At 53.3% G+C, this 24,841-nt stretch overlaps 2 protein-coding genes across 5 annotated transcripts in view; one reads left to right on the forward strand and one right to left on the reverse strand.

The window, feature by feature from the left end:
* Positions 1-8,028, forward strand: part of Fam131c (family with sequence similarity 131, member C) — a 16,297-nt gene extending 8,269 nt beyond the window's left edge. Inside the window, exons 2-7 of one of the 2 annotated variants that reach the window (XM_087551227.1) lie at positions 3,192-3,307; positions 3,833-3,986; positions 4,232-4,325; positions 6,213-6,395; positions 6,627-6,734; positions 7,236-8,028. In XM_087551227.1, the coding sequence (XP_087407353.1) occupies positions 3,960-3,986; positions 4,232-4,325; positions 6,213-6,395; positions 6,627-6,734; positions 7,236-7,492 (669 nt within the window). In that variant the 5' untranslated portion in view covers positions 3,192-3,307; positions 3,833-3,959 and the 3' untranslated portion in view covers positions 7,493-8,028. 2 annotated transcript variants of the gene reach the window in all.
* Positions 8,029-8,444: 416 nt separating this feature from the next.
* On the reverse strand, positions 8,445-23,432 carry Clcnka (chloride voltage-gated channel Ka). 3 transcript variants are annotated; one of them, XM_087551310.1, is made up of 20 exons: positions 23,353-23,432; positions 22,655-22,844; positions 21,939-22,067; positions 21,227-21,355; positions 20,329-20,468; positions 19,745-19,822; positions 19,584-19,662; positions 18,704-18,829; positions 17,204-17,288; positions 17,011-17,112; positions 16,353-16,437; positions 15,928-16,101; positions 14,711-14,780; positions 14,446-14,556; positions 13,537-13,750; positions 12,327-12,460; positions 10,936-11,024; positions 10,720-10,803; positions 9,104-9,190; positions 8,445-8,780 (listed from the first exon to the last, which is right to left on the reverse strand). In XM_087551310.1, exons 2-20 carry the CDS (start codon positions 22,752-22,754, stop codon positions 8,733-8,735), a joined length of 2,064 nt encoding a protein of 687 aa, XP_087407436.1. In that variant the 5' UTR covers positions 22,755-22,844; positions 23,353-23,432; the 3' UTR covers positions 8,445-8,732.
* Between the last annotated feature and the right edge of the window lie 1,409 nt (positions 23,433-24,841).

Below are 24,841 nucleotides of genomic sequence, written 5' to 3' on the forward strand. Positions count from 1 at the left end.
TTTCCGTTTTCTTCCATTCTTATTTTATTTCCTGGTGAAAAGCAGGCTGGGGATGTAGTTCAGTGACAGAGTGCTTGCCCACCACGCATAAGGCCCTGGTTGTGATTTCCAGCTAGAGATCATTCAAATAAAAAAAAAAAAGCCACAAATAAATGAGAAATAACCCTAATGAATAGCTTGCATGACTACTAAAGGACGGCCCCCAGCCCCCGCCATGGAGTCCTTCCTTTGTAGACTTGGGGGGCGCTGGAGCCCAGAGAAGAGCAAGGATAATTTAGGGTCACACAGCCAGGACTGGCATTCAGCAGACTGCTGGGCACTGTGAGTGTGAGCACATGTTTCATCCCTCATTCTCAGAACCCATGTGGTCCTCTCCACCCTGCCCTCCTTATGTCTGGGTCACTTTGGGTCAGGAGAGGACACCGGCCATCACCTTGCCTTCTTCCATAGTGTCCCAGACAGCCTGGCTCCAGCCTCCCTCTCTTGGCTGCGCACCCCAGCCTTGGGCAGGTCCCAGATCCTCTGGGCTCTTTCAGAATGTAATTTGGCTGAAAACTCTCACCTTGACCGCAGGCCTACACTCACCTTCCTCCCTGCAGCGAGGCTGGATGTTCCTGTGGTGTTAGTTCTGGGGACTTCCCTCTGTTGTTGGGACCCCTCTCTTCTCTGACCTGTCTGTGGCTGGAGGCACGGCTGGAGACAGCCCAGCTGTTTAATCCATCTGGAGTTTCTAACTAAAGCCAGCTTGCTGTGCTCATGTCTGAAGCCCCTGCTTTCTTCCTTTGAGAAACCCCTGATGAGAGCCTGCTGTGTGCTGGGCAGGTGCTGGGGCTTCTGTGACCGAGTGAGGGCTGGGGGGTTGTTCAGTTGGAAAATGGGCTGGAGAGATGGCTCAGTGGTTAAGAGCACTGGCTGCTCTTCCAGAGGTCCTGAGTTCAATTCCCAGCAACCATGTGGTGGCTCACAACCATCTGTAATGAGATCTTTACAAAGAACATTAGAAAAGTTTATAGCTTAGCTGGTGTGCACACCTTTCATCCCAGCACCCAGGAGGCAGAGGTAGATGGATCTCTGAGCTCAAGGCCAGCTTGGTCCACAGAGTGAGTTCCAGGACAGCCATAGCTACACAGAGAAACTCTGCCTTGAAAAACCAAACCCAAACCCAAAACAAATAAAAGGTCTTATTTTATGTGTATGGTGTTTCGCCTGCGTGAATGTCTAAACACCATGCATGGATACCCAGAGACCGGAGAAGGGCGTCAGATTCTCAAGAAATGGAGTTACAGGTAGCTGTGGGTGCAGGGAAGTGAACCCAGGTCCTCTGTAAGTACTCTTTTTTTTTTTTTTTTTTTTGGTTCTTTTTTTTCCGGAGCTGGGGACCGAACCCAGGGCCTTGCGCTTCCTAGGCAAGCGCTCTACCACTGAGCTAAATCCCCAACTCCTGTAAGTACTCTTAACTGCCGATCCCTCTCTCCAGATCCCCAAACTCACTCTGTAGTCCAGGCTGTGCTCAAACTCAGAGATCAGACTGCCTCTGCCTTCCTCATGCTGGGATCAAAGGTGTGTGTCACCACCACTTGGCAAACCTCTTTAATCCTAGCACTTGACAGAGGCAGTGGATCTCTGTGAGTTCAAGGACAGCTGATCTACATAGAAAGTTCTAGGGGTTGGGGATTTAGCTCAGTGGTAGAGCGCTTGCCTAGCAAGTGCAAGGCCCTGGGTTCGGTCCCCAGCTCCGAAAAAAAAAGAAAAAAAAAAAAAAAAAGAGAAAGTTCTAAGCCAGTCAGGGCAAGTTAGAGCTACATGGTAAGACCCTGTATCAAAAATATAAGCAGGGGTTGGGGATTTAGCTCAGCGGTAGAGCACTTGCCTAGGGAGCACAAGGCCCTGGGTTCGGTCCCCAGCTCCGGAAAAAAAAAAAAAAGAAAGAAATATAAGCAAAAAACAATTTACAATAGAGGGGGTCCATTGGCACAGACCTATAGCTCCAGCTGCCTAGCAGGCTGGGGCAAGAAGCTCAAAGACAGCCTGGGCTATATATGGAAAGTCTCCATCCCAAGATGGATGGCAGAAGAGGAGAAGGACTCAGAAGCCTTGCGTTTATTTATTTAATGTATTAGTTCAGAGATGAAGTCTCATGTAGCTCAGGCTAGCCTCAAACTTGCTGCATATCCAGGGATGGCCTTGAACTTCTGACCTGCCTGACTTTACCCTGGACTGCTGCTGGGTGTTAGACATGTTACACAAATACTCTACCCACCGGTCTTTTCTTCCTTCCTTCCTTTTTTTTTTCAAGATTTATTTATTTTATGTATATGAGCACACTGTAGCTGTCCTCACACACACACCTGTAGAGGGCATCTGATCCCACGACAGATGGTTGTGAGCCACCATGTGGTTGTTGGGATTTGAACTCAGGACTTCTGGAAAAGCAGTCAGTGCTTTTAACCACTGAGCTATTTCTCCAGCCCTGTCTGTCTGTCTGTCTGTCTTTTTTTTTTTTTTTTTTGGTTCTTTTTTTTGGAGCTGGGGACCGAACCCAGGGCCTTGCGCTTCCTAGGTAAGCGCTCTACCACTGAGCTAAATCCCCAGCCCCCTGTCTGTCTTTCTTAACAAAGTATACAATTTCAGCCAGGTTGGGGCAGTGCACACCTTTAATCCCAGCACTACTGAGGCAGAGGCAGGCAGATCTCTGAGTTTGAGGCCAGTTTGGTCTACAGAGTGAGTTCTAGGACAGCCAGGGCTACACAGAGAAAGCCTGTCTCAAAAAGGATGGAGGGGAGGGAGGGAGGGAGGGAGGGAGGGAGGAAGGAAGGAAGGAAGGAAGGAAGGAAGGAAGGAAAGAAAAGAAAACAAATATGCAATGGATACGATTCTTTGTAGCTGAGGCTGGTCCAGCTCCTGGGATACAATGTTTCTCCTGCTTCCCCTCATAGCTGGGTCAATAGGAGTTCATTGTTACCCAGGCTTGTCTATAATACTACTGGGTTTTGAATGTTCATTCTGTATCCTTTACTGATTAGTTTATCCCTTCAGCTATCTTTTGGTCAAATCCATTTTTTTTCCACACATAAAGCAGAGATGGTTTGACACCTCCTCCCACCCCCTTCCCCGCTCAAAAGTCCGTTTCTTTTCCTTCCATATTGCCACCCATATAGATTTTTCTAAATTTCTCTTGTCACTATTTCCAGATCTGTTCACAAGTGCCCACAAGAACTGCCCCAGGCCCCAGGGCACAGACCTCCTGAATCGGGACCTGCCCTCCAGCCAGCCATCCGCCATTGCTCCGGACCATGTTGCTGGCAAGGTAACTGGCCATCCTTCACTCTCCTGCCTGCCCCGATTCCAGCTGCCCTTTTATTTCCCTGAAGCAAACAGAAATCATTCTCAATTCCTTCCTTTCTTGCCAATTCCAGCTTCTCCCTGGGCAGTAGGGGCACCGAGGGCTCAGTGTTCAGCTGGATGAGGGCTCTGCATCGAGCTGGACATCAGGGACTGGGTTAGGCTTACTTAGAAAACACAACCCCACCCCAAAGGTCTTCCCGTCCAAAGTCCAAAGTAACTCAACCTGCAGACGGTAGGTTCTGCTACAAACCTAGGACAACTTAGCATCTGTCCCGAACTTCTCAAGAGTACAAGCAGGGGGATTGGGGATTTAGCTCAGCGGTAGAGCGCTTGCCTAGTGAGCGCAAGGCCCTGGGTTCGGTCCCCAGCTCCGAAAAAAAGAAAAAGAGTACAAGCAGGAAGAGCCTCCACGTAGATCTGGAAGGTGTAGAGAGAGGTCCTGCTATAGCAAGGGGTCCTGTAAGGTGGCCACATCTTGACCTCTCAGAGCACCACAAGCTGGACCTACCTGCCCTGAAGGACTTCAGGACACAGCCGTGTGCAAGCCGCCCCACCCCCACCCCGGGTGCCCTGAGTGATCATCCCCTTTTCTCCTCTTGCTTCAGGACAAGCAGATGGATTTCTGTTGGGATCCTTGGCAGGTCAGTGTGCCCAGCTGACATCACCGTCCCTTCCTCTCCTGTGCTCAGCCCAGGTCCACAGTCCTGCCAGCCCGGGGAAGGAAATCTTGTGGGAATGGAGAGGATCTCCCTACCTTTCTGTGCCTGACCCCTGGCCAGCTTCTGATGAGCAGATCATAAGAATGGTCTGCGGGGGAGTAAGGGGTGTCTTCTGCCTGTCTGTCCGTCCTTCCTTCCTACCTACCCCCCCTTTCCTTTTTCTACAGAGGTGCTTCCAGACCACCAATGGCTACATATCTGACTCCAGAGCTTGCCCCAGCAACTACAGCGTGGCTGCCCTGGCCACCTCATCCCTTGTGGGTAGGTCAGGATAGCCCCCTCCAGTCCTTACAGCTAGTAAGCTCTTCCATGGACTGACATGCTAGAGAAGGCAAAGGGACACAGGGATGCTGGGTTTAAGTTCTTCTAAATTGCCAGACCTCAAGCTGGGTTCCTTCTCTCGGGAGTTGAACTGCTGAGTGTTCAAGCCCCGAGATGGCTCAGAGGGGAGGGTGCAGGCTGTGGGTGTCTGACCGCGTGGTCTCCCACGTCACCTTGGGTCTCGTTCCCTAGAAGCAGAACCTGAGGTGGGGACTGTGTCCCCCAGGGGATTGCTCTTGGGCGGATCCCTGGGGAGTGAAGGAAGCTGAAGGATTTTGCTCTGTGGAGACTTGGTTACAGTTGTGGGACTCTCTCTGCCTCTGCCCACTGGAAGCCCTGCAGCATGGTAGCCTGAAGGCTCAACGGCACTTAAAACCAAGTGTCTCAGCTTCATTTTGCTCCCTGTCCAGTCCTCGGTTGCCCATGAGGACAGTGTCACCTTGGGGGGGCGCGAGGCTACCCCTAAAGTTATGGTAATTCTCTGAATATGATGTGATGTACCAGGCATATACCAGGCAGGAGCACCTAGCAGCAGTGGCTAGGGGAAGGGCATGCATGCCGGGAAGGGGATCCAGGCCGCTGTACACCTCGGTTCCAGGTGGCCCTCTGCACCACCTACCAGGCTGCTTGGCCCATCAGCTTCTCCTCACAGCTCTTTCCCAAACTGTACGCTTCCACCTCACCAGATCCTTCCAAGTTCCCAGAAGGCCTGGCTGCCTCCCTCCACCTCTGTCTCTGCAGCTTCCTCCTCCTGAAACTCCTGCCATCCCCCTTCCCTGCCCTGAGAAACACCACCTCTCCACAGTCTGCAGCCAGCACCACACTGGGCGAGCAGGTCTCTCCTCCCTCCTCATCTCCATCATTGCCAAGTTCCTGGTCCCTCATTCCTGTGGCAGTGTCACCTGACCTTGGGACTCGGGCTCCCCTAGGCCTTTTGCCTGCCTGGCTTTAGGGACTCTGGGGATGCCCAGATCTGTTCCCCAGCTCCTCGGTTAGTAGAGATGCGAAGCTGTTATGGCTTCCTTGTCTCCATCAACTTCCACATCCAACCAGTCAGCTCACAAGCTCCCCCAGCCTTTCTCCTGTCTAGCCCTGGCCCTGCCTCTTGCTGGGTCCCTACAACGACCCCTGACTGCTCCATCTCTACCCTTGAACTCCAGTCTTTCAACTGATATCCCACGCAACAGATCTAACCCACCTCTTCCCTGGTTCCTGTCTGACTGTGCCGTGGCGTGGCTCTCCATCGATGTATAGACAATACCAAGTCTTCACCTTGGCTCTCTAGTCCCCGTTTGGCCTCTTGTTGCCCCTGTGTCTTACCCTTGTGTGGTGCCGAGCCAGCTCTTCTGTATCTTCAATGTCGCCTCCTCTGTGAATTCCTGCCAGCCTGGCCACCAACTGTCCCATCCCAATAGACCTTCAGAGAGCCCAATTCCAGTCCTCCTCCTCCAGGCAGCACTCCCTGATGCTCCTCTACTCACCAGAGTCTCAATCCACAGAGCTGGGAGCACAGGGCTACTCTCCCAGGACTGTCCATCATGAGTGGAAGGTGCTGGGTCACATGGCCACTCAGAGAAAGGAGTGGTTTGGGAACCTGATCCAGATTCAATAAGACATTGGGAATGGTGGCCGGGGGGCGCGAGGGGGGGGGCGCATACGAATGGGCGGGACATTGTAGTGAAGGAGGGGCCATCAGGCTGCGGAAGGCACAGGGCAGGATGTGAGTTCTGAATTGGCCGTGGTTCTAGGATGGTCTGGGGTATTTGGGTGTCATGAGCTGGGGCTTATGTTGGGACGGTCACCCGATAGCTTTCCATGGCTCCACAGGGGTGGTGCAGAGCATCAAGGACCACATCACAAAGCCCACGGCCATGGCCCGCGGACGAGTGGCCCACCTCATCGAGTGGAAAGGCTGGAGCGCCCATCAGTCAGGCTGGGAGCTGTCCCCGGCAGAGGACGAACATTACTGCTGCCTCCCGGACGAGCTGCGGGAGGCACGCTTTGCTGCGGGTGAGCGGGGGTTTGAGTGGGTGCGCAGGGGGATCTGGGAGAGAGGTCTACAGTCTGAAGGTGGGCCTGGGCGAAAATGCAGTAAAAGCACAGGATGTCGGCGGGTGGGGCACTCGGTGGCTTCCTCTATCACCTGGGACAGCCCAGAGAGACCCATATAGGCATAGCGCGCCCCCTTCCCGCCCCTTGCACACCGAGTCTAATCTTGCTTTTCCCCACCGCCGCCGCCAGGTGTCGCTGAGCAGTTTGCCATCACGGAGGCCACTCTGAGTGCCTGGTCCTCTCTGGATGATGAACTGCAGCCCGAGGACAGTATCCAGGGTGCCTTCCAGCTCCAAGGTACAGCAGGGATATCAAAGCAATGTGGGTGGAATAGCCCTCAGGGTGACACCAAAGACACTCAGCAGGGCAGCTTACATTCTTCCCCAGTAAGCTGGGGCGGGGTTCCGGCTCGCACATTCCCAGGGGCTGCCCAATCAGAAAGGAGAGCCTGGGTGGGGCGCGCCTTGAATCACACTAGGTGGGTTGTGGGTCCTGCTTTCCCAAGCCTGGGTCCCGGTAAGCTTCCCTTGGTTTATCTCACGTGATTTTCCCTATGACCGGGAGGGTAGGGGACAGGGGACCAGAAGGAGAACCCCTTGTCACAACACTTGCTTCCTGCTCTTACCTTCTCTGCTCCCTGTCATGGGGAGAAAAGCTGAGCTCGGAGAGATTTGGAGACCTGCCTGAGGTCTCATAGCAATGACATAGCAGGCCTGGCCTGGCCTCCCGCATGCAGGGAGGTAGGGCACAGGATGCAGAATTCTGTCTCTTCCTCTGTACCCCCTTTCGGTGTCCTAGACCTCGAGAGTATCTACCTTCAGGACAGCCTCCTGAGTGGCCCCTCACAGGATGACAGTCTCCTAGCCTGCTCCCCTGGCCTCACCCTGGATGATGGCTGGCCCTCACCAGAGGAGCCCCCGAGCCCCACCCAGCAGCACCGGCAGCGGCTGCCAGGGGCCCGTGGGCCTGAAAGCGGGGCCCACATGCTTGGCTCGCTGGCGTCGGTGGACAGTGGCTCGCTTTCAGAAGAGGAGGATGAAGTATTTTACAACTGAGGCAACCTGGCCAGTGCGTTGTCCGCACATCCTGCTGGGAGCCCAGCTGCAGCAGTGTACCGAGGGGCATCTCCCGACTCCTCAGTACAAACGCAGGGTGGAGCGTGACTGGGATGGTGGCTGGTACTCCTGTAGACCACTCAGTGCCTCCGTGGACCTGCCCACAGCCGGCTCCAGGACTCTAAGCAGACGCCAGGGCAACCAGCCCCAGGAGAGCAGACAGTCGGGGTCCCAGGGGGGACCCCATGCAAAGATTAAGAGGATCATTTGGAGGGGGGGTCTGGGGAGCCAACCCTGACCTGGGCGCAGCCCTCCACATTCAGGCTGAGCATCTGCCTCATGGAAGGTGGGACCGTTTCTCCTGGACTCCTTCAGTCTCTGGACTGTCTGTCTGTCCTTCCTCTCCTACCTGGTTCCTCTGTGACCACCACTTCCCCCATGCTCCCCAGCCAAGAGGACCCACGTCTTCTCCCTCACACCCCCTCCCTCTCCCACGGGGTTGTCATGTGACATTAAAGTAGTGTGTTCATCCTGGATGAACTTGACCTGGTCTTCCTGGGGTAGGCGAGTGGCTGAGCTCTGGATGGGGGTCTGAGGGATTAGGGATGGCTCCTACCTCCACACACAAACACCTGAGAGGCCTCAATGGAGGAGGCCAGGTCTGTCTTGATGTTGCAAAGTGTCACACCCAGGGATCCTGCTTTACCAACTGTAACACAGTCAAGGAGACTGAGTCTGGAGGGCAGGACCACACGCATACAAGGTCCTTTGACACGTGAGGCCAGGCATCACCTGGTAGGGACTCTCTCACTCTTCCGTCTGCCTGCTAAGGTGCAGAGACTGAGGGGCCCCAGGCCTAGCCAGCGATGCCCCAAGAGCTTAACCTAGGCCAACACTAGAACCCAAGGGACCAAATGCAAACTCTTGAGGGAGAAAATGGGTGAACAGTGGCTCTGGGAACCAGCTTTACTTTTATTTTCTCAGGAGCTACTGGTTGTGAATAGATAATCCCAGAAGGGACATGCACCAGGGTGAGATTTGTCCCTTCCAGACCAGAGAGATGTTGTGCTCTCGGTGTAGGCCATGATGAATACGGAGTCCCGTTCAGCTGGGTAGAGCTGCCTGAGGCACTGGGGAGCCGGGCTGGGCTGGAGGGGTGGGGTAGGGAGGGAAATGGAGTGGGGCTCTGTGCAGCCTCTGCAGCTCTTAGCTGGGGTCCTGTTCTGACCCCAACACTGGCTCACTTGGGGGCTGGTGGGTTGATCAAGGTGGAAATGGCTTTCTTCAGCTACAAGAGAGAGAAAAGGATCAAGGTGGGGGGGAGGGATGGGGGAGACACCTCTGGTCTCTATCCAGAGCACCCCCATAATGATGAAGATTTACTGCTGGTGCCTATCCCAACACACAGATAAGGGACTCTGAACCCAGGAGGTGGCAGGCTGGTAACTGACGACCCAGGCTCAGTGGCCACTTTAATCCAAGGAAAGGCATACATCAGAGTTCTGTGTAGCTTTGAAAAGGGAACGTTGGTGCCCCCCCCCCGTCCCTCCCCCGAGCTCCCCCCCACTCTTCCACCCCTGCCTGCTCTGTCCACCCTCAAGACCCCAGTACCTCCGCCCAGGACACAGAGCCCACAGCTTTGCCCCGTGACGTCACGAACAGCGACTGAAGGGTCAGCCGCTCAAAGAGGCTGTGTGCCTGTAGGGGGATTGACAGGAAATGATGGAGTCAAGGAACACCCCTCTGCCCACACATCCTTCTCTGGCCTGGTGAGTGAAGAGTTGAGTCCAGCCGTCAGTGTCTAATCTGACCACTAGAGGGAGCCAGACACCACATAAGAAGCAAGGCCTTAAGCAGAAGGAATCCTTTGGTCCAGGTTACCTGGACCTCAAGGGCATAGACCCTGGCAAAAAAGTTGGAGCCATAGCCAGGTCCCTAGGCTGCGATTGTCACCCCACCTCCACCCCAAGTGTGTCCTCTAAGAGGCTAGGTAATCTCTCAGCTTTCTCACAGGAGTCTGGGGAAGGGCCTCAAATCCGGGTCCCTGCGTGATGCTAAAAACCTTTACAAGTTCTTTGTTTAGTTTTTTATACAGGGTCTCTCTATGTAGCCATGGCTGTCCTGGGACTCACTATGGAGACCAAGATGGCCTCAAACTCACACAGATTTTCCTGCCTCTGCCTCCCACGTGTTGGGATTAAAGGTGTGTGCCGCCATGCCAGAATATTTTTTATGTGCATGGGTGTTTTGTGCATGCATGACTGTGTACCCATGTATGACGTGCCTCTAGGGGCCAGAAGAGGGTGCTGACTCCTCTAGGACTGGAGCTGCCATTTGCTTGTTGAGAATTGAACCCTAGCACTGGAAGAACAGCCAGTGTTCCTAAAGCTGAGGCATCTCTCCAGCTCCACGGGATGCTCTGACTAGCAGCATGGGTGTCTGCCCACAAGCACGTGTTCCCAAAGCTCTCTCAGGTCCCGATCTCCTCTGTACCTCTGTATTGTCTCAGAAACCCTGGCAGTGACCCAAGCTGGGGCTGCTGGGCACGTCTACAGGTGAGTGTGTGTGCCTGTGTGTGTGTGTGTGTGTGTGTGTGTGTGTGTGATATACTGTATATATGTGTTGTGTGTGTATGTGATGTGTTGTGTGTGTTGTATATGTGTATATGTGTTGTGTGTATGTACATGTGTGTATGTGTGTGCGTGCATGTGTGTTTTATATATATGTTGTATGTGTATGGGTGTGTAATATGTGTGTGTATGTGTGATATGTGTGTATGTGTTGTGTGTGCTGTGTGTGTATATGTGTTGTGTGTATGTGTGTTACATGTGTGTATATGTGTTGTATGTGTGTATATGTGTTGTGTATATGTGTACATGTGTATGCTGTCTGTCTGTATGTATGTGTGATGTGTATGTATGTGTGTACATATATGTGTGTATTGTCTAAGTGTATATGTGTAGTGTGAATAAATGTGTGTATATTGTGTGTTGTATGTATGTATATGTGTGTTGTATGTGTATATATGCATATATGTATGTGTATATGTGTGTATTGTGTGTGTTGTATGTGTGTATATGTATTGTTATGTGTTATGTGTGTATGTGTGTATGTGGTGTGTGTGTGTGTGTGTGTGTGTGTGTGTGTGTACACCCCTTCATAGAGGGAGGATGTGGAGCCTGATGTCCCCCATCAGGTCCTCCCTCTCCACCCATTTCTTCCCTTACCTGATACAGGGAGGTCTCTGGGGACAGCTGCAGGGTCACTGGCTGTGTGGGGCAGCCACCTGCCAAGATGTCCTGGAGAAAGCGCTGGGATTGGAAAAAGACAATGGAGCCTGAGCCAGCCTACAGTTCCCAGCCTCCTGACCCCCGAACTCCTCTCTCCCTTCAGAGCCCTGCTCACACCCACACTCTGTCCCCACACCTGGCAGGGGTGCCCACCTCTTGGCCTGGAGCCCAGGAAGCTGGCTGGGTCTGGAGGGCTTGCACCAAGTGGGTCCGTTCCACAATGCCCACCAGGGTCTGAGACTCTAGGAAGCGCAGAGGAAGGGACTTGTTATAAAAATGGAAGTCACATTATATGAGTACCTACTATGTGCCACGAACATGCTGGGTGCTTCTTTGTAAAGATTTGATGATTGTTTTTATTTTATGTGTATGAAGGTTTTGCCTGTATATGCGCATTACACATATTATTGCAGTGCCCACAGAGGCCAGAAGATGGCGCCAGAGTCCACAGAACTAGAGTTAAGAATGGTTGTGAGATGGCATGAGAGTGCTGGGAACTAAGGCCAGGTCCGTAAGAATGGCCACGATCTTCGGTCCCCAGCTCCGAAAAAAAGAACCAAAAAAAAAAAAAAAAAAAGAATGGCCACGATCTTAGGTGGTCTCTCTCCAGCCTCATGCTGGGTGTTTTCCTTTTTGGTTTTTTTTTTTTTTTTGGTTTTTTTTTTTAATTTATTAGATATATTTCTTTATTTACATTTCTTTTTTTAAAATTTTTTAAAAAGATTTATTTATTTATTATAGATGAGTACACTATAGCTGTCTTCAGACGTCCCAGAAGAGGGTATCAGATTCCATTACAGATGGTTGTGAGCCACCATGTGGGTGCTGGGATTTGAACTCAGGACCTCTGGAAGAGCAGTCAGTGCTCTTCACTGCTGAGCCATCTCTCCAGCCCCCTCTTTATTTACATTTCGAATGTTATTCCCTTTCCCGGTTTCCTGTCCATAAGCTCCCATCCCCTCCCCATCCCCCATACGGGTATCCCCCCCACTCACCCCCCATCCACTCCCCCTACACCACATATTCCCATGCACTGGGTCCAACCTTGGCAGGACCAAGGGCTTCCCCTTCCACTGGTGCCCCAACAAGGCTATTCCCTGTTACATGTGATGCTGGGTGTTCTTAAGTGTCAGAGGAAATTTACAGAATTTTCAGTCTCCTAGGACCTTTCACCCAGTTTACAGATGAGGAAACACAGGCTGAGAGGCCCAGCAGGTCCTGCCTCCTGGAACCGAGTTTTAGACACGGATATCTGGCGGCAGTGGTTGGCTGTATCATCCTTGACTAGAATCCCGAGAGCTATCCCAGGCTGATTTACGACGCCTTCTTGTCTCTAAACACCCGGACGTTAGCATAGTTATCATATCCATTTCATTCATGAATAAACCAAAGCACAGAGAAGCGAAGGGACATGCCCCAGGTCACACAGCAGTCTGGATTCAGAGGCACATCTAACACCCTGCCTGCCCTTGCTGCCCTGATACTTAGAGGGAATCCCCACCCAGCCCCCCATGCAATGCCCCATTCCCACCCCAGCTGAATACCTCTGGTCTCCACCAAGGGATATTGAGACACTTCTGTAGAGGTCACAACTTTGACCACCTCCTCCAGGGGCGTGTCCTTGGCCAGCGTGGTGAGGTTACAGTTCATGAAGTGTTCCACAGTCACAGGGTAGGAGCTGTGGGCAGAGGGAGGCAGGTAGCAGGCTCTGAAGTGTGTGTGTGGGGTTGCTGGCCCCCAGGACAAGACAAGGAACCTTGCTGGGAGAGTACCCACGTATGTAGCCGATAGCTTAATGTTTACCTTCAACTTAGCAAGATATGGGAAAGAGACCTCAGCAAAATAGTTTCTAGGCTGCGTCAGTTGTCCCTAAGTGTGGGCAGTGCCATCCCATGAGCTATTGTCCTGAACTTAATACTACGAGGTGAGCACCAGCATTTATATCTCTCTCTGCTTGGTAGACGCAATATGACTGGCTGCCTCACATTCCTGCCGCCATGCCTTCCCCACCATGATGGACTGTGCACCCCTCAGACTGTGAGCCAGCATAAACCCAGACTTCCTCGAGTTGCTTCTGTTGGGTGTTTTATTGTACCAAGGAGAAACGTTACAAATATTTTTGGTTTCTGAATGCAAGACCAGGAACACTGAAGGAATGAGTAATGCTTAGGACTCTGCGATGGGAAAGAACATAGAGACAGATTTATTGATGGGAATATTCTGTGTTCCTGGTTCTCCAACACCAGCTTCAGTGGCGGCTGGATCACCTTACAGAATCCTGCTTTAAACAAATGTTTAGTTTTGCCTTTTTCTCGTGCCTGAGAGAAGTTTATAGAAGGTTTGAGAGCATGAGAAAAGTCACTCTCACAGGACATCGAGGTAACAGGTCTGAAGCAGGACAGAAGCTTGCAGGAGGTTGCAGCTGGATCTAGACAAAGGAGATCTTGAGCCTCAATCATGGCTGCTTTGAGAACAGAAACTGCCGGGTGAGGAAGGACCTCTGACCCCATCTGTATCCCAGCTCCTGACCACCTAGCTGAGCCAGCGGAGCAAGAGAGGAGGAGAGAGGCCTCCTCTAGCTGGTGCCCAACCTCCATGTGACTGAAGTAAGACTTGTCAGGCTCTGGCTTTCTCTCCCAGCCCATCAGGGCCAGATAATGGGCTGAGGACAATTGCAGTGGTGTTGCGGGGCGCGGGGGAGTCCCTTAACTTCCATACCATCCTGGACATCCCATTGCTCAGTCCCAGGCTCACCCAATCTGTCGGCCACGGATCCACGGCAGGTACGGCAGTTTCTTGGCCATGATGGTGCCATCGTAGAAAGACGGCTGACAGTTTTGAGAGATGGCATTGGCCGCCAGCACGGCCATCAGCACAGGCAGTGCATGAACGATCTGGCCGGTCAGCTCAAAGGCCAGCAGTGCTGTGGAGATGGTGTGGGTCACCGCCCCCGAGAAGGCAGCAGCACCTGCAGGGTCAGAACCACAGTGGGTGACTCCGGCCAGGGGCAGGGTTCACCCACAGGGCAAGGTGGGTATAGCGTGACTGTGGCTAGAGGCAGAAGGGCACACACTGGAAGCTGCTAAAGTGCCCAGGCATGGCAGGAGAGAAGGGATACAGAGGGGCTAGGGGATGGGAAATAGAGCTAAAAAAATGGCATATGCCTTTCATTCCATCACTCAGGAGACAGAGGCAGGCAGACCTCTGAGTTCAATGAGGCTGGTTTACAAAATGGCTTCCAGGACAGCTATACAGAGAAACCCTGGAGAGAGAGAGAGAGAGACAGAGACAGAGACAGAGAGAGAGACAGACAGAGACACAGAGACAGACACAGAGACTGAGAGACTGAGAGACAGACAGAGACTGGGAGACAGACATAGACTCATAGACAGAGACAGACAGAGAGACAGAAATAGACAGACTGAGAGACAGAGACAGAGAGACAGAAAGACAGAGAGAGACGGAGACACAGAGAGACACAGAGACACAGACATGGAGAAGAGAGACAGAGATGAGAGATGACGGGACTTTGGGAGTGGACGGGGCTTTAGAAGTTGGGAGGCACACTGTACAATTCACTCCATGCCATACACAAACACCAGCCCTTTCATTCATATGCTAGACGTGGTGGTCTTCCCACCCGAAGGGCCCAGGTTCACTCACCTGCCAGAGCATAGCCCCCAGGCATGATGGGGTTGACCTCTCTGCCAGCCACAATGCCCTCTGGGAAGGCGACAGACAGGGCCTCTCCCAAGAGGCGCCCAATGGCAGCTCCTGACATAGACTCAGAGTGAAGGAGCAGTCAGGCAGACCTGACCCCCAAGACCCTCGAACCCTGCCTCATTCTCGTACCACCCTGGGAGACAGATGGTATGTGGGAGTCGGGGTTATGTCCTGTGCCCTTGCACCTCCGGGGGTCCAGACTCACCAATGATGAATATGGGCATGAAATACCCAGCAGGCATGGGGATCGTGGTAGCCAGAATCAGCATCCAGAACTGTGTAGGAGAGGGGACCAGAGGGCAGAGGTTATGAGCAACAGAGGCAGAAGTAAACGGGGGTGGGGGGCATGGGACAGAAATGGGAGTTTCTCAGAGAGAAGGATGCCTATGCTGGACCTGCAGTCCTGACTGGAATTACAGATGACATCAAACAACTCCAGGTGGGCTGGAGAGATGGCTCAGCAGTGAAGAGCACTGACTGCTCTTCCAGAGGTCCTGAGTTCAAATCCCAGCAACCACATGGTGGCTCACAACCATCTATAATGGGATCTGATGCCCTCTTCTGGTGTGTCTGAAGACAGCTACAGTGTACTTATATACATAAAGTAAATAAATATTAAAAAAAAAAACACCAGGGGAAGTAACCAAACCCTATTAAAGGCCCCACTGTGTGCTGGGCACATGTTAGGTCATTCATTTTCTTGCCCTTAGCCTGCTCTTTGGGTAGAAAGTGTAACTACTCCATTGCCTCGTGTTTTTTCAAAAGATTTTATTTATTTATTATATGTATGTATGTGAGCACCCTGTCACTATCTTCAGACACACCAGAAGAGGGCATCGGATCCCATTATAGATGGTTGTGAGCCACCATGTGGTTGCTGGGATTTGAACTCAGGACCTCTGGATGAGCAGTCAGTGCTCTAACCACTGAGCCATCTCTCCAGTCCAACATTTTTAAAAAATTATTTTTCATCGCTTCATCTTTAAAAGTGCATGTACAAATTTGTACATGTGTGTGTATGTGTTTGCCCGTGCGCTCGAGCACATGTGCACGCGTGTGCAGGTCAGAGGACAAGCTCAGGTGTTATGCTTAGAACTGCTGTCCACCTCCTTTGAGAGAGTCTCTCACTGACCTGGTGTTTACCAATTGGTTGGATCAGACAGATCAGCGAGCCCTAAGGGAACCTCCTGACCCCACCTCTCCAGGGCTGGGGTCGTTTTTTCCAAGCATGCCCACCTCCTTAAGGACGCCGAGCTACTTCACTGTATAGATGAAGGAACTGAGTTAAAAGTAAAAAGAAGCTAATGTGACCTCCCTAGGAACACAGTGGGCCAGGCTCAGGTTGTAAGGGGACAGTGTTCCAGTGTCCATCCATGGAGGCCGCCCTGTCCTACCCCAGATCTGTGTACAGGAGGGACCCACCTTCATGACCAGGAAGAAGGCCAGAGTCCCAAAGATGGTGAACCGTGGGTGACACCATTCCAACCACAGGTTCTGGGGGTCCGGCTCCGCAGGCCAGGGTGGGGATGAGTTTCGGGTCATCAGTGCCCAAGAGTTGTTGTCAAACAGAGAGTGCAAATGCTCTGCCATGGACAGCTGTGGCAAAGGCAGTGGGAGGGGGGTCAGTAGGTCCCCAGCTGTCCCATCACCCACCTGAGCCTACTATTCTACCTCTTCCCAGCTGAGGACCCTGAGGATGGCCCTGCTGTTGCTGAAATATAACCTGATCAAGGACCCCTAGGGATCTCCCCTGGAGAGTTTGGGCGGGGAGTGACTGAGACCCGACCTACACCGAGGAGACGGTCAATGGGGCTCACCACCCATCCCAGTAGCTCAGAGCCCCTTACCCGGGAGGCCATGAAGCGACCCACACCAGGTGGATAGGTGATGGAGGCCAGGACCAGGGCAACCAGAGCTGCGTAGGACGGCTTGCTGTGAGAGAAATGGAGATCTCTCTGTTGGCCCCATCTCCTTCCCCCACAATGTAGGGAGACAAGATGGCGCCCAAGCAAAGACAAAAGGACAACCCCAGGGATCACAATGAGGAAAGAGCTAGTGAGGTGGGCAAAGCAGAAAACCTGACAAACCCCCTTCAGGGAGGAAGGTGGGGGAGCCCAGGAGGAGGGGTATAGTAAGAGGAGGGCTGAGTGTGAGGGTTTGGGACAGAGGGGGACAGTGAGGACAGATCTTCCAGGCCAAGGTGGGATTGATTGGCCTTCCTAGGTCAGGAGGGAGGAAGAGGAACTTCAAGATCAGGGGTAGAGGCAGCTCAGAGAGAAGAGTAGACAATGAATGCTGGGAAGGGTCCCATGATGGGCTTGGTTTGTAGTCAATGGGTCAAGAGATGTGGGACTTAGCTGGGGTGGATATTAGTGAAGAAATGGATACTATGATTGAGGCGTTCCATAGAAGATACCTAAAGGACCAGTGGGTAAGATACTAACGCAGGGGTGGGGCTTTCTACAAAAGGTTGGGAGTGGGTGTCCCCTGCCGGCCTTCACCCACCTTGTAGCCAACAGTCTGGAGGTGTACCGATTGGTCTTGATAAAGCGGAGAAAAGTTCTCTGACAGAACAGGTACGCGCAGCTCAGGACCCCGCAGATGAACCTGACAGTGGCGGTGAGGGTAAATCTGGAGCTGCCCCAGTTCATGCCTGGAGGAGCTCAGTTGGGCTGTCAGGGCCTGAGACCCCACTCACCCCAGAGCCACAAAGAAGAAGATTTCAGGCAGGTCAAAGGGCACATCCACTCGGAATCTGGTCTTGTAGATGGAGGTGATGGTCTCTGGGGGGAAGGTGCGAGCAGGGGGTCAGAGATCACACTCCTCCTAACCCAAATCGTCTTTCAAGATAATCCATACCAGGAAGATGCCCTGAGAGCAAATGACTCTGGCCCTGAACCTGGGCCTGCCATTCAGACACCCTTAGCACTTTCCACCCTTAGAGCCTTTCTCTCAACCCAGCACCACTAGCTCCCTTCTGTCTACCTAGACGCTCAAGGAGAGAAGTGCTAGCAACTAAGATTCCCCAAGAAAACTCAGTGTCCGACAGGAAGATTCAGTACCACAGGAACCCTGACATCAGGAGATTTTCTACATCTGCACATGTCTCCTCTCTCAGCTTCTCCTCAAGTTGTGGCCCTTCCAGTTTTGGGCAAAATATAAGTAAATTTGTCATTCCATTTCTGCGTCTGTCATGTCATTTCCTCTCCAGGGTGAATGTCTCAGCACAGAGCGCCCGTTGTGACCGGGTGCTACTCTGACAACACTTTAGCGATCGAGAACCGACCAGGGTCTATCGTGATTTAGCGCTGTTCTTGGGAGGAACAGTTTGCTCAGGGACGGGAGAGGAGACACGTCAAGGTCAAAGGAGTCACTTGTAGTGTCCCTCTCAAAGACCACATGGAGATCCTCGAGGTGTCCGATCGTGTTACACAGCCTTCTACCCAGAAGAGATTTTCAATATCTTCTGACCTTGGCTGCTGTGTGTACTCTGCTCACGGGCACACGGCCTGTGGCTCCTCTCTTAGCCTGCGTGCTTTAGCTGCTCTTAGTGGAACATACACACCAGTTCAGAGACAGTACAGCACCGCCAGGCCCTCGAGCCTGACGAATGGACACACCAGTTCAGAGACAGTACAGCACGGCCAGGCCCTCACGCCTGACAAATGGACACAAAAATGGGGGGGGGGGTTGTAGTGAGGGTCACAGCCACGAAGATTCCTGTAGGAAAATTTCATGCTGGGCGTGAAGATGTCCTGACCCCAGAAACAGGACTGTTCACAGGCACGTGTTTTCTGGATTTTGTTTAACCTTCTCCATGACGCTGTAGTGACCAAGGTGCAGAGAGACTAAGAATATCACTCCAGCGTCACCCATTTAAGTCACACACATATGGGTGTGCACATTCATTCATATTCATTCTCATATTCTCTCTCTCTCTCTCTCTCTCTCTCTCTCTCTCTCTCTCTCTCTCTCTCTCTCTCTCTCTCGTGATTTTTCTTTTTGTATAGGTAAGTATTCAGACCCAGAGAGCTAGACTTTATGGCTAGATTCTCCAGAAACCAAGGTGGAGGAGGAAGGGAGGGAGGGAGGGAGGAAGGAAGAGGTGAATGGAGTTGAGAAGGAAGGAGGAGTCAATGGGGGAGGAGGGAGTCACAGAAGAGGGAGGGCGGAGACTAGGTCCCAATACGGCGCTCACCCTGTTCACTGTTGAAGACCCCTAGGAGACGGAACATGAAGGCCCCGCATGTGGCGGCAAAGAAGCCCCTCCAGTAATTCCAGACGGAGAAGTGAGAGGACATGACCTCGATGCTGAACAGGACACCTAGGGGGCACACGGCTCAGGAGGACCCCTTTTCCTTGGCTCTAGGATGTGGGGAGCCACTTTCTCCTTGACCTGCTGCTTGCTGCCTGGAGAGCTGGAGGCCCCCTATCGCCTTTGTCCTTGACTCAAGCAGAGAAGGTCAGCATATCCCCACCCCCACCTATGGGGTGGGTGTTAGCATTTTGTCAAAGCTCCGCCCCACAGTTACCTGGCAACAGCCAGGTGTGCCTGACTCACTATAAAAGGGGTTGCTTGCCCCAACCCTTGTTCTCTCTGGCTCTCTTACTCTCTTCTCCCTTTAACCTTTCTCTCCCATTCTCCTCCCCACTCTCTCCCCCCTTCTCTGCCCCTACTGCCGTCTTAACTCCCCTCCCCATGCCCTGAATAAACTGTTCTGTACTGTACAGTGGTGTGGTGGCTGTTCCCTCGTGAGGGAAGGGATGTTTCAGCGTGCGCCCGCAGACCCCAACCTCACCACACCTCCATTGAACATATCCTCCCTCTCTTTATCTTCTTGCAAACACATCAGTAGGGCCATGAGGCTTTCTGTTTTTCCAGCCCAGGAAACCAGGCATGAGTTCCTAAGAAGTCTACAGCGATCGGATACTTCACCCCAACCACCCTGGGGTGGCTGCGCATATGGAAGGATTGAAGGTTCTCCTGCCTGGATCAGGAGCCATCTGAGGGACCTGATCAAACTGGAGGGGACAGGCCCATGGGAGCTACCGAGTGACTGAGAGGACTGAACCCTCACCGCTGAAGGGGGCTGCGAAAACTGTGGCCACGCCCACTGCCGCTGCCGCCGAGAGCATTTCAATTTCCTTGGCCTTGTTCTGGGGGAAAACAGAACCCCAGGTTCAGAACTAGCTTACTTCCCCTTCTAGTCTCAAAGGGGTTTTTCCTTGTCGCCCTCACCTCAGTTTCCCCAATGGTCTTGGCGCGCACTCGGCCCAGATAAGCAGAAATCATCACGCTCAGGTGCACGAAGGGGCCCTGAGGGGGAGAGGCTTGATGCGGGACAAGAGTACATGTCCTGGGGAAAATGAGTCCTTCCCTCCTCCCCTCTCCTCCTCCTCTTCCTCCTCTTCCTCCTCCTCTTCCTCCTCCTCCCCCTCCTCCTCTCCCTCCTCCTCCTTTCCTTCCTTCTCTTCCTCCTCTCCCTCCTCTTCTTCTCCCTCCTCCTCTCTCCTCCTCCCCTTCTCTTCTCCCTCCTCTCCCTCCTCCTCTTCTCCCTCCTCCTCTTCCTCCTCCCCCTCCTCCTCCTCCCCGTCCTCCTCTTCTTCCTCTTCCTCCCCCCTCCTCCTCCCCTTCCTTAAGGCCCAGGGTGAACAGAGCCACAAGCCTGGCCCAAAGACAAAGTCACCATCATTTACATCCTTGTCTCCGGCCAACCCCAAACCCCAGGGCTACCCTGAGATGCATCTTGTCACACGTGGAGACTTAGCTGTGCTTCCAGAGGCATGGAGACAGAGGGAGGAAGGGGTCCGCCTAGTTCATACCACTTTGCCTAGGAAGATGGTACTGCCTGTTGCCAGGGTGCAGGAGAGGCCCACCACCTTGGCCCCGAAGTTCTTGATGTCTAGGTAGTCCTCCAGGACCACACCGGACAGCATGGTCTTCAGCTCTGGGAGTCCAGACCCTGGGGCCAGGGAAAGGCAATGTATACACTCTCCCATTCTCTCTCTCCCCCACTTCTCCTCCAATACCAACCCTGCTTAGCAAGATCAGAGAAAGTCAGGCGCGTCTCCAAGGTACGGCTGCCCCTTTCTCTCAAGAAGGTCTCATTGTCTGGGCCCAGACTAGCCTGGAGCTGGCAGCCAGTCTCCTGCTTCTACTTCCCAAATACTGCTATTCCAAGCAAGAACCTCCATGCCCAGCACAGACCAAACACACAGCACTCTCTGGCATCACCCCCTGGACCTCACAGACGCTGAGAGGAAGATTTCATAACTCAGCTATCAGGAGAGAGAGCCGAGGGTCTGAGGGGACCTTGAAGTTGGTAGCAGCAGGGTGGGGACCCAGAGATTATCAGGCCACTCCCAGAGACACCTGGGAGACCTTCCTGGGCTGTGGCTAAAGGCTGCTGTAGGGGCTGGGAGCCTGCTGCTTCCCTCAGCACAGCGGTGACATGAGCTGTGTGTGCTCCTGCAAGTGACCAGCCACCAATCTTTTTTATCAGCCCAGAGGAGCCTAGGGAACTCTGCTGTCCCTCTCCCAGTGTGACTTTGGGTAAGTGGCTGATCTCTTACAAGCCTGCTCCCCCCCCCCAGTCAGATCAGTCTCCTCCCCCGCCCCCCCCCTACCTCCTGAGAAGCCCCACAGGATGTGGGAAGGTTTGGACCCATGGGGCCTGCAGGACAAGGTCGGTTGGCCAGAGACCAGGTGACCATGACTCACCTCCAGAGAAGGGTGAGATGCTCTGCGAGAAGCCGGAGGAGAAGGACAGAAGAGCCACAGGGTAGACGGTCCAGGAGAGGTACCGGAGCAGGTGGCCGTCCCCAACCTCCCGGTATAGCCATTTGTGTGCTGGAAATGGCCAGCAGTCAGGGAGCCACCCAGAGCCTCAGCCCTGGGGGACACTATGGTGCCCACTTATAAACCAGGAAAGGGCCCAAGGCCACCCTCTGAGCTGAGGGTGACCAGGTTGCCTAGGTCTATATCTGGTTTCCAACTTCCTGCTTGTGGGACTTCAGTGACTTGACTGAGCCTCAGTTTCCCGTCTGTCCAGTAGCCAGGGATGGCACCTCCCCAAACGCCCCAACCCCGGGTCCCTGGATGACCAAAAGGGGGCCTAGAAGTGTGAGCGCCCACTGGGCAGTCATCATGGAGGGAGAGGGAAAGCAGGGATGGGACAGTAACCATAAGTAGAGCCTCCCAAGAGGCATTAGGGATCTTTCCCATTGTGCAGATAGATGGCTGAGGCTCAGAGAGGGGAAGGAACCTTGCCAGGGTCACACAGCTGGTGAGATTCGAAGCCAGCACCAACTCCAGGCCTGGCTCCCCACAGCCCCTCCCCCACACCTCATTGCCCACGGCGGTCCAGCTGGCATCCCAAGCGTGTATAGGAATCCCACCGCCCCGAGCTATGTGCGTGCCTGGGAGGCCTTACCTCTGACCACACGTCCAATGGCAAAGTTCATGGCATAGCTGATCAGAGCCATGAGCACCCCGAGAGCCACCAGGAAGTGCCAGTCCTCACCCACACGGAACAACCGCTCTTTCAGCCACTCTAGGCCCCCTGGACAGGACACTGGGGTCACAGCTCCTTCCCTGGAGGCTGCTCAAGCTCTTGCTTTGGGAGTAGCCAAAGCAAGCTAGGAGCCCAGAGCTCCAGTCTGGGGTGATGAGAGGGGCTCTGGCTCATGGAAGGGGCTGAGCAGGATGCGTAGAAAGTGGCGTAGGTTTCAGGAAGGTGTCCCCCCACTTCAGTCACACTGGGGCCTGGCAGAAGGCTGATCAAGGTGGCAGAGAAGAGGGCTGGTACTACACCTCTTACTGTTATCTCATTAAGGTCTGAGACTTAGCAACCATGAAGGGAAGTCACCCCCAGGGCCTGCAGACCATCCACACTTCAGGCCTCCAGCTATCCCCTTGGTCACTGACTGCCAGCCCAGCCTAGAAGATGACCTCCTCTGGCTGTAGGCATCAGCACTGGAGCCTGTGCTCTGCCACTTTCTGGGGTCTCTGCTTTCTCTGCCAACAGTGAGGATGGTCAGGTTCTAAGTAGGCAGACAGAAGTGAACAGGGTGGTCTTCGGTCTAGGCTCCCTGATGTCCCACGGGAACTTCGTGGGGGAGGGGGAGGGGGAGGGAGAACAGCTCTCACTTCTGACACCTCGGCGGATGCGTGGACACGGCCCCCATAGCTCTTGCAGAGTTACTGGCTTCCCAGAGGAGCCCTCACGCAGTCCCACGAGTTCTTCCATCCGTCCTGTGATTACGTGACCACTGCTTGGTGACAGCAGCTCTGTGCCCACGTCCTGCTTCTAGGTTCCTGCAAGACTCCACCTTCCGAACTGAAGCCAGAGGCTGATGATGCAGGGTATTCGTGGGTTGCCGGTGTGTAGGGTGTTATCTGGAGGGTTCGTCCATCTCCCTGTGCCCTCTCTACAAAGGCTCTGATACCTAGGAGGGGCCTGTGCACTGCCTGTGTGGAGTGGAACTTCTAAATCCCATCCATGTCGGGAAGCAGGTGGGATGGGGTTAGGTTCCTAATCCTCTTCAGAAACTCTTCCAGGCTGTGGCCGTGCTGCCGCTCTTCTGGGACTTAGGCACTCATTTTGCTCAGGGGGGATCCTGTTACCCCATCCCCATAGACAGCTCTAATGCCCCAGACCCATCCCTCAGTACCCTGTGTTCCTCAGCTCAGTTCCACAGAAAGCAGGAAGCCTCCAGACACAGAAGGAGGTCCTTGAGGGGTGATGAGCTGCCCTCACTGGTCCTATCGACATCCTCCCTGCCTGCCCTGATGCCCGCAGGCCCCACCCAAGTTCAAGTCAGCGCCTGCCTTCCCCCGCTCCTTACCTCTCAGTCCACCCTGCAGAGGTCCTGCGTGGCTGGCGCTCCTCTAACACAGCCTCTTTGTTCAGTGCCTCGTGCACCCGGGCAGGTGTGCATTCCACCAATCAACACCCTCCCCTCCCCCTCCCCGGCTTGAGTTTACGGTGACCACTAAGAATGTTCCAGACAAACCAACCAGAACTACTCCAGCCAACCGAGCAGGAAGGACACAGCGTCTGAGAGGTGAGGAAGGGGTACGGGGGTATCTCGCATGTGAGAGCTGGGCCGAGGGGCGCCCATCTGCGTCGCAGGACTCTGGGAGGGGGGATCCCTGGGGTCCAGATGTGGCAGTAGGAGCTGATGAACAGGCAGGGCAGGGAGGGGAGGGGTCTCCTCTGCTGTAACTGAGCCTTGGGGTCTGGTCACAGCAAAGAGATGCGGAGTGCAGAAGAGGCTGCCAGTGAGGGTGTGGGAGAACCGGAATCTCCATGGCTGTCCACTCCTGGGAGCTGGGCACTTCCCAAAGCAGCTCAGAGCTTCCAAAACCCAGAAAGATGGCCAGATACCCTGTTGGAGAGGAATGACATTGTAGATCTGTGGGGCTTCCTGTCCAAGGTCACAGAAGCCACCTGGCACATTGAAATGCACCTGCAATGTCCCCTACTCAGGAGGCTGAGGTAGGAGCACTTCTTGAAGCCCAGAGTTGCAGATCAATTTGAATAATATTTGAGATAGTAAAAGGCTATATCAAGGCAAAAAAGATGAGAGTAAGCTAAGAAGTTGTTTATTAGGGGTTGGGGATTTAGCTCAGTGGTAGAGCGCTTGCCTAGCAAGCGCAAGGCCCTGGGTTCGGTCCCCAGCTCTGGAAAAAAAAAAGTTGTTTATCGTTATTGTTGTTGTTGTTACTTAATCTTTATTAAACTGTTAGTGAGAGACCACGAGTCGACGAGAGGACATGAGGCCTTATGCAGCTGGGTATGGACTCTCTGGTTTAGCTCCACTGCCAACCTTTAGCTTTTATTTTGTAAGATTTATTTATTTATTCTCTATAAGTACACTGTAGCTGTCTTCAGACACACCAGAAGAGGGCATCAGATCCCATTACAGATGGTTGTGAGCCACCATGTGGGTGCTGGGAATTGAACTCAGGACCTCTGGAAGAGCAGCCAGTGCTCTTAACCACTGAGCCATCTCTCCAGCCGTGAAGACACCACGGATTGGCAAGGCTCTTCTTCAGTGTGTATTCTCAGGAGCTTTGTCAGAGATCCACCAGCTGTGGATGCCTGGATTTGCTTTTGGGTGTTCTATTTGGCCCACTGGTAGTTTTGAGATCACGTGTTAAATTTCTCCATCTTTTAATTTCCCGCTCAGGATTCCTTTGACTTTAAACTTTTAGAGTGTTTCCCCATTCCTTAAAAAAAACAAACAAAAACAAAAAACAAGAAAACCAACCAAGCAACCAAACAAACAAACCCAACTTTTTGCCGGTCAGTCGTTGGCACACTTTAATCCC

Source organism: Rattus norvegicus, chromosome 5, assembly GCF_021556685.1.
Source record: "Rattus norvegicus strain SHRSP/BbbUtx chromosome 5, alternate assembly SHRSP_T2T, whole genome shotgun sequence".
NCBI classification, from domain to species: Eukaryota; Metazoa; Chordata; class Mammalia; order Rodentia; family Muridae; genus Rattus; species Rattus norvegicus.

Excerpts from the sequence above, each read along its gene's own strand:
- Clcnka (XM_087551310.1), bottom strand. The coding sequence starts at position 22,754 with ATGGAAGAACTCGTGGGACTGCGTGAGGGCTCCTCTGGGAAGCCAGTA. Across the intron at positions 22,068-22,654 it reads CATCCGCCGAGGTGTCAGAA|GGGGCCTAGAGTGGCTGAAA; the intron begins GTGAGAGCTGTT and ends TGTCCTGTCCAG. Across the intron at positions 13,751-14,445 it reads TGGGGGCTATGCTCTGGCAG|GTGCTGCTGCCTTCTCGGGG; the intron begins GTGAGTGAACCT and ends CTGACCCTGCAG.